Source organism: Phoenix dactylifera, chromosome 9 (assembly GCF_051530095.1).
Source record: "Phoenix dactylifera cultivar Ajwa chromosome 9, Ajwa_hap1_PhDact_Kaust_v1.1, whole genome shotgun sequence".
In the NCBI taxonomy this organism is placed as follows: Eukaryota; Viridiplantae; Streptophyta; class Magnoliopsida; order Arecales; family Arecaceae; genus Phoenix; species Phoenix dactylifera.
Window position 1 is genome coordinate 10,738,953 of NC_143198.1, and position 8,603 is coordinate 10,747,555.

At 43.3% G+C, this 8,603-nt stretch overlaps 1 protein-coding gene across 1 annotated transcript; it reads left to right on the forward strand.

The window, feature by feature from the left end:
• Positions 1–4,895: 4,895 nt before the first annotated feature.
• On the forward strand, positions 4,896–7,035 carry LOC149752834 (zinc finger BED domain-containing protein RICESLEEPER 2-like). Its single transcript, XM_089925320.1, has 2 exons — positions 4,896–6,785; positions 6,870–7,035. The coding sequence occupies exons 1-2, from the start codon at positions 5,058–5,060 to the stop codon at positions 6,924–6,926; spliced, it is 1,785 nt and encodes a 594-aa protein (XP_089781446.1). The 5' UTR covers positions 4,896–5,057; the 3' UTR covers positions 6,927–7,035.
• The last annotated feature ends 1,568 nt before the right edge of the window (positions 7,036–8,603 follow it).

The following is an 8,603-nucleotide window of genomic DNA, read 5'->3' on the forward strand; positions in this document are numbered from 1 at the left end:
TCTGATTCAGTTAAAATATATAAATGTCATAAAATCATCCAAACAGAATAATACGAAATAGTTAGCAAAAAAAATAAATAAACCTTATCCCCTTGTTTAGTTCCTACCCATCTCTCAACCTTTTCGACGAATCCTATGAATCCTAAGACTTAGGCTCAAAATATGACTGTTTCTCCTATGATCCCTAGTAATCTTAAACCTGAGCTCTGATACCACCAAATCTGTCACGCCCCGAGCCCGAGGCGCGGCAGACGCCGCACGCCCGCACGGCGGGCCGCACGGGCGCGCAAGGCAGCAGATCATATCAAAGCAGATACAGCTATTCAAAGATGACATAATTATTTAAATTTTTTCAAAAGCAGTCTTACAAAATTTCAAATAACATATGCTGACGTAAGTCAAATACTCTAATCAATCTAACTAAAGGACCAATAACTGATGGAATCATCGGAAAATCTAACGCACTCCCCAATCCCGTGCGATCAAGCCTCTGGATCTGAAAAATGGAGAAAATAGAATAATGAGCTACACTAGCCCAGTAAGCAACAAAATACCCCAAAGTGGGGTCAGAGCATATCAGATCAAAATACAGGATAATGTCTGGAATAAATCATAAATAACATCGTTTTGTTGTTTTCAAAACTTATTATCATTTTTCTAAAAATATGATATCAGAATCTCAACATGATAGGCTACGGCCACGTAACCCAGTGGCATGGGTTGCACAAAGTGCCAAATCCACTATTTTTATCCACCGATGGCAGCCGGTGTTGCACAAAAGTGCCAAATCCACTATATTTACCCACCGATGGCAGCCGGTGTCCAGAAACCACTATTCTAATCACCGGTGGCGCGGTGTCGAAACCGGTTCCTCACAGATTACAAGTCGACAGGTCCAACGTATAATCCCCATTGGCGGGGCCAGAACAGAACAGAACAGATCATAGCCATGCTGAGAATACATATATATAAAAACAGATTTCATAAATTTTCCAGTCATAGTTTACGGATTTCAAAGCATAATTTTCAGAAATTTAACATGCCAGACCCATTTTACTAAATACAAAACATATTTTAGAATTTAATCTATTTATCAAATGATTTAGAAATCACACTCGAAGTATTAAGTTACTTACCTCTTCTCGCTTAACCCCTGCTTCAGATAGGCGGATCAGGTTCACCTGTTTAAATTTAATTAATTCCTTGTTAATTTCAGAACTAAGCAAAATCCAAAAATAATTCTATTGGACACAGCCCAACAGGGCCCAGAGTTGGCCCATAATGGGCATGGCCCGATAGGGCCCATATCGAACACGGCCCAATGGGCCCGCATAGACCCAGCTAAATAGGGCCCCCAAGGTTGGCTTCTAATTGGTTCATTTATGCAATAAAATTTATTGCAGGGACTAATACTTAATTTACAGGGTACTATTCTATAAAGCTTGAGTGGACTAAATAAATATAGTTGGGGACCTTTATGTAATATTTTTTTCTTATAGGGACCAAACATAAGTTACAGAATACCCTTTTGTAAAATAATATACTGTCAATGGCTTATCTGCAAAATTTCATTTATTGGCTAAACGGGTTCGGGTTTCAGGTTCGGGTTCTGATTTCGGATCTGAACTGGATTTCGGATCTGGACAGGATTTCATCTTTATTTATTTTTATTTTTATTTTTATTTTTATTTTTCCGGTTCCAACTGGGCCCATGTTGGGCCCACAGTGAACTGGGCCTTGGCCCAGCTCGGCCCACATGGGCCTTCTTCTTCCCTAACGTCCCCCCCACGGCAGGGGAAAACCGCGAGGGAGAGCGGAAGAGGAAGGGGGCGGCGGGGTGGCCGGAGGCCACCCCTCGGTCGATGGCCAGCCGGCCGCCATGGCGGCCGGCGGCCGTTGCAGTGGCCAACGGGGAGGAGAAGCAACCGAGATGATCTCGGTTGCTGGGGCTGAAACAGAGAGAAAAAAATCGATGCTTTTGGCAATAGAACGAAGGCAAGGAGGAGGGCTTACCGGCGGTGGCAGAGGCGGCGGAGCAAGGTCTCAGCTCGGTCCGGCAGCTAGCAACGGCGGCGGCGCTCGGAACCGAGGGGGGCGGATCTCAGAACAGGGGATGGCCGCGAGGGGGATCCGGATGGCGCTCGGTCGGGAAGGCAAGCCGGTCACCAAGGAGAGGAGGAGGAAAGGAGGGAAGAGGAGGAGCTCGGAGGTGCCCTAGGGAGGAGGGCTTGGGGGGTTTTTATCACCCCCCTCGTGATGGCTCTCCGCCGCGAAGATCGCGGCGGCCGAGCGAAATCCGCGGCCGCGGTTCGGCCGCGGATTAGCTGGAGGGGGGGTGCCGCGGGACTTGCGGCATCCTCGCCCCGACCGACCCCGGAAGAGCCGGAGAGGATCGCAATCGCGATCCTCTGTTCCGGTCTTCCCAAAAAAAAGGAACGGGACTGAAGTCGGCAGGGGCTGCCGACTTCAGCCCGTGTCTCACAGCTTTCATGAGTCGACCCATGTGTAGCGAGGGTCGACTTCTTACTTTCATAAGTCGCCTCATGTGTAACGGGGGTCGACACATTGCTTTCATGAGTCGACTCATGTGTTTAGTGAGTCATCCTTTGATCATGGCAGCATGACAGAGTTGGATTTAAATTAATTCTGAAAATAATATATGATTAATCAGCCAGCATTCTATATACTATTGGAAAGCTCTACGCCTGTAGTTTCCAACGCACCTGATCTCGTGCCATTTGAAGATCCTTAGAGAAAGTTATGGCATTTTTACTACAGCACGTCTGGACTCGGAGCGCCCAGCGATGTGCATTTAATTTGGTCTTTTTTCAGCACATAGTTTCATTTTCTTAAGTGTCTTTTGGTATTTCTAAATATTGGAATATGTAACTAGACTCCCATTGTTGCCCAAGGTGACAACCCAAGAGGGGGGGTGAATTGGGTCTTTTAAAAACTTTTCAACTACTTCTAATCTTTTAGAGTTAATTAAGCTAAGTTGTATGGATGCATAGTGGAATTTAAACTTATCAAGAGTATGATTCTAATCTATTCTACTATTAAGCAGCGGACTCAATAAAAGATTAGTCTAAGTTTACCCAAGTAAGCAATTCAATACAATGAGTCTTAATGCTGTTATATTGAATGAGACTTGATTAAGTAAATTGAATATGCTTGCAACTAAAGGATGCACGGAGGAGAGTCAAGCAAGCAATGTATCTAAGTAAGTAAGTGAGTGAGGAAGTTAGATAACAAAGAGCATCACAAACACAACAAAAGTATAGTGGTTCGGTGCATCCCAGCACCTACATCCACTCCCCAAGTAGGGCTGTTAACGAGCCGAGCTGCTCGGGCTCGGCTCGGGCTCGGCTCGGTAAAAGCTCGGCTCGGGCTCGGCTCGTTAGTCAAACGAGCCCGAGCCCGAGCCTAATATGAGGCTCGTTTACATCCGAGCTTGAGCCCGAGCTCGAGCCCGAGCAGCTCACGAGCCCAAACGAGCTTGGGCCTTTAGCTGAATGCTGATTAGTCATTTAGTCTCCCATGGCCATGGGCCCATCCGGCCGGCCCACTCTCCAGCCGGACCAGCCCCCACCGTCCATCAACCCAGATCGTGATCACCACCACTCATGCTCTGATGCTCATCAGCTCGCGATGCCCTAGTCTCCTCCTGTCTCCCTCTCGTCTCGGCCGCCTCTCCCACTCGACAGACAACTCCCAGACTCCTCCCCCGAATCCCGATTTCGGCCTCTCCCAGACTCCCACTCGACAGTCGACTCCCAAGTCCCGCCGCGCTCCGCCTCCCTTCGCCCGCACGCCGCGCCGCCGAACCCCTCCGGCCCTCCTTCTCCTCCGAACCCCTCCGGCTCCGGCCCTCCTTCTCCTCCGAACGCCTCCGGCCCTCCTTCTCCTCCGAACCCCTCCGGCCCTCCTCCTCCGAACGCCTCCGGCCCTCCTTCTCCTCCGAACCCCTCCGGCCCTCCTTCTTCTCATCTGGACGACTGGACGGCTGGACCTCGACGAGACGATGACTCGATCAGTCGATCCCTCGACTTGCTCCTCCCGGATCTTCCCCGACTCCGACCGGCGACCCCCGACCGGCGACCGGCCGACCCCGACTTGCTGGTGAGTTCAAATAGACTTGGGTTTTTCTATTGCTACCAAGTGCACTACTCCGGGAAACCTTGCAAATGGATGCTTCAACCTTGGTAATTATGGGCACATTCAGAATATCCACTAGGTGATAAAGTGCCACAACATTTTCGTGATTAGGGCTCCACCATCCTCCAGTTCCTTATTCACTCTGCCTCCTCCATCCAGCTGCTTGAGCTGGTTTTTGCCCCCACTCTCAAGTTGTTTGTCCAGGCTGCCCAGAGGCTATCCATCTCTGCTCTACCCCTTTCTTCCCTTCATCCTTGTTCATCTGCCCCAGTTGGAAGGAGGCAGATGTGGAGAGTGGGGGATGTGGAGCATAGGAGGATGGAGGGGGTGATGGTTAGCTCAGAGGGGAAGATGGAGGTGTTAGGGGATGAGAACTGTAATGCTTCTCCGTTGCGGGATGCCAATTTGTGATGGAAGACTGTTCCATTTGCAAGGTGCACCAAGGTTGAAGCATCCATTTGCAATCACTGTTTTATAGACTTTGTGATGCGAATCCTGAGTTTATTGATGCGAATCACTGTTTTATAGGCTTTGTATAATTGTATGGCAGTATGGCATGCTTATGTACTAAATATGTAATTTGATTGGTTGTTTATATTTTTCAAGAAATGTCAGGCCAACATGAATTCGATCAACATGCCTCTACAGCTTATAGTGCAAATGAACTTGTTGAATTGGAAAATATTATTGATAAAGATGATGCAATGGATGAAATGGAAAAAATGGATACAGAACAATCTTCGGATGACCCAAATAGGAGGAAGAGATCTGAGGTGTGGACTGAATTTGATATCGTAACAGTAGATGGCAACACAAAGGCAAAATGCAATTATTGCAGTGCTAAATTGGCATGGAAGAAGGGGGGTGCCACAACTCATCTCAAAAGACATTTAAATGCTTGCATGCCTCGAAAACTTTCTAAGTCTAGCGAAGACAAAGAGTTAAAACAAAGCTTATTGTCGTTTGATGTTACTCAAGGTCATGCAATGCTAGCAACTTACAAGTATGACAAAGACAAGATAAGAGAGATTCTTGCAAAGATGTTTATAGTGCATGAGTATCCTTTTAGGATGGTGGAACATCAGTTCTTTGTTTTATTCTGTAAAGCTCTTAACCCAAAATTTGAGCTAATAAAGCGGGTTACTTTGAGAAATGACTGCATGAAAATGTTTGCAATTGAGAAGCAAAAGTTGAGGTCAATGTTAAGAAATGTTGATAGAATTAGCTTAACGACTGATCTATGGACCTCAAATCAAACAATAGGGTACATTTGTATCACTGGACATTTCTTAGATTCTGAATGGAAGTTGCAAAAGAGAATTTTAAATTTTTGTAGCTTAGCACCTCCCCACACGGGAATTGCTATTGCTGATTGTATTCTTCAGTGTCTAACTGAATGGGAGATTGAAGATAAGGTTTCCACTATTACGTTAGACAATGCATCTTCGAATGACACAGCAGTTAAAGTCTTGAGGGATAATTTTGCAATCAAAGGAAAGCTTTACTTCAGTGGAAAAATATTTCATGTTCGCTGTTGTGCACATGTTTTGAACCTAATGGTACAAGATGGTTTAGCAGAAATACGGGATGTAATTGAGAATATCCGCGAAAGTGTGAAATATCTGAAGATGTCTCCTTCACGACTTCATAAGTTTACTGAAATTGTTAAACAGTTGAAGTTGTCAACCTCTAAAATTCTTCAACTTGATGTGCCTACTCGATGGAACTCAACATATGAAATGCTAGAGTCGGCATTGGAGTTCAAACCGGTGTTTCCAATGTACAAGGAAAGAGACTCCAACTATAAATGGTTACCATCCGAGGAGGACTGGATACGAGCTACAGAGGTTTCAAAATTTTTGGAAATTTTTAATGAAGTCACAGAAGTGTTCTCAGGACGTCGATATCCAACTTCAAATTTGTTCCTTAATGAAATTTGGAGAGTGAAGGAGAAATTAAATGAAATGTCCTTTGATACTAGAGATTTTGTGGTGCGCATGACTCGAAGAATGAATGAAAAATTTGAGAAGTATTGGGGAGACTGTAACTTACTAATGGCAATTGGAGCAGTTTTGGATCCTCGCTATAAAATGCAGCTCATTGTATTTTGTTTTCCACAAATTTATGGTGAGGATGTTTTTCAACGCCATATTGATGATGTTCATGAAGCTTTAGATATGCTCTACAAGGAATATGTATCTTCAGATGGACAAATAGATGTTGATGCTAGCAATATCCCAAGTATCTCTTCCAAACTGCAAAAAAAAAGAAGGGCTAATCATCGGTTTCATATGTGGGCTCAACAACATAGGAATGCTATTCCTTCAAACAAAACTGAGTTGGACATGTATCTAGAAGAAGATATTTTCAAGCCTAGTGATGAAGACTATGACAAGTTTGATGCTTTAAATTGGTGGAAAGCCAACACTTTAAAATTTCGCTATCTATCAAAAATGGCTCGGGACATACTATCCATTCCTATTACTACTGTTGCTTCAGAGGCTGCATTTAGTGCTGGAGGTAGAGTGCTTGATCAATATCGTAGCTCTTTGAAGCCTGAGACTGTACAAGCTTTGATTTGTACTGGAGATTGGTTGCGTCAAGAGCTTGGATTGGAGCAGTCATCAAATGTAAGTATCATTTATAGTATTTAATATATCTTTTAGTAGTTAGTTTTTCAATTTATAATTTCTGGTTTCTTGTTTAATTTGCAGGTTGATGAAGAGTTTACGCAATGGAACACCGAGACTGGCCTAAACGAGACTACTTGAGAACTTGAGATTTATTATGTTTATTGTGTTTCTTGAACTCTTTTGTAGAACTTGATTTGTATGGGATGTTTTTTAGTTTGTTGAGGATGAACGATATTTTGTCATGTACTCATGTAGTTTTTGTGTTTTATTTTGTTTGTTTTGCTGCTGTCCCTGTTTGACTGTTACATCATATGCTCTTTATCTTTTGTTAATTGTTACATCATATGCTCACTGAAGCATCAATTATTTCTATGCTGTTGAGTGCTGTCACCCCTGCAACAAGCTCCTGCCGCCGCCCCGAGGTTCTCCATTCTCCTCAGCTTTATTTTACTGATACTGCATTCAGTACTAATGCATTCAGATGTCTTTTAACTGTGATTTGTTTCTAAATTATGTGCAGTTACATATACAATGATAGAACACCCTTTGAGAAGCTTCCAGATAAGTATTTCTGCCCTGGTGAGTTGTATCCTTTTCTTCTCCATGTAACAATTTGGCTTCACCTTGATTGATCTTAACACCTTGATCTCCATCCCAATGGTGTTCTAAAAGAAACAAAGGTGATTCACAGTGTTGCCCTTTCTTGCATGTCTCACTTTATCCAGGTCAGTACCAGACATCTTCTTAATAGATGCAAATGCTTGAGCATATCCGATTCTAATCAACGACTTGGTGCACTACTTGAGAAAAAAATGATCAATTACATGCACTACCTGTTTGAAAATCTTGTTCCTGTTTTGGTATTCCAGAGGTCGCAGCTGTTGCAAGGCAAGAAAAAAGTTTTATTTTTTCTTTCTCATTCATGCAGGATGTAGCTGTAATAAGGTTAATTTTGTATCGATTTATTTTGCATCTTCGTGTGATTTAGTTTGACAGTGAACTAGTTGAGTCAGCTTCACAATGCCCACAAAACATGCTTTTCTTAGCTATTTTTTCCTGTCAATATAAGGTAAGAGGAACTCCAATTATATATTCTTATAATGGGTGTATTGGATGTTAAATGATTAAGATTCTTATCAACTGTGCAAATATTTTTCTCCTCCTGACATCATATATGATACTCCATACGCAATATGTTCAAGTTACTATATGAATTCATCAAGTCCCAGGATGGTTTTCCTTCAAAAAAAAAGTTCCAGGATGATTACTGTTTGCTGAAAATGATTCCACTTCTTTGGTTTCTTTGTTCTTTGATTTTGGTGTTGTGTGATTTGACCTGGGTTACCATTTGACTCTATCAGGGGGCGATTCCTCATATCCTTGAGTTCACAAAGGATGTTTTCTTTAATAAGATCATAGATATATTAAGGCAAACAGCAGACATATACTACGAGAAAATAAAGGAGATTGGGTGCATTACTTGTCCCCATAAACCAGAGGGCTCCATGTTTGTGATGGTGAGGCAAATTCTAGGACACTGTTATTGTACTTGAAAGTTTTGTAGTCTGATTTCCTTCAAAAAGATAGTTTTGCAGGCTGATGATATTCCTTGCAGGTAAAGCTGAATTTGTCTCATTTGGAGGACATCAATGATGATGTTGACCTCTGCAATAAGCTGGCCAAAGAGGAATCGGTGATAATAGCACCAGGTGAGCTATGCTGCTTCTGCAACTGTCAGCCAGATTGGCATGAACTTGGCATGGGATTGGCATCTTGAAATCTACCCAGGAGTAAAGTCAGCAGGCTATAAAACTG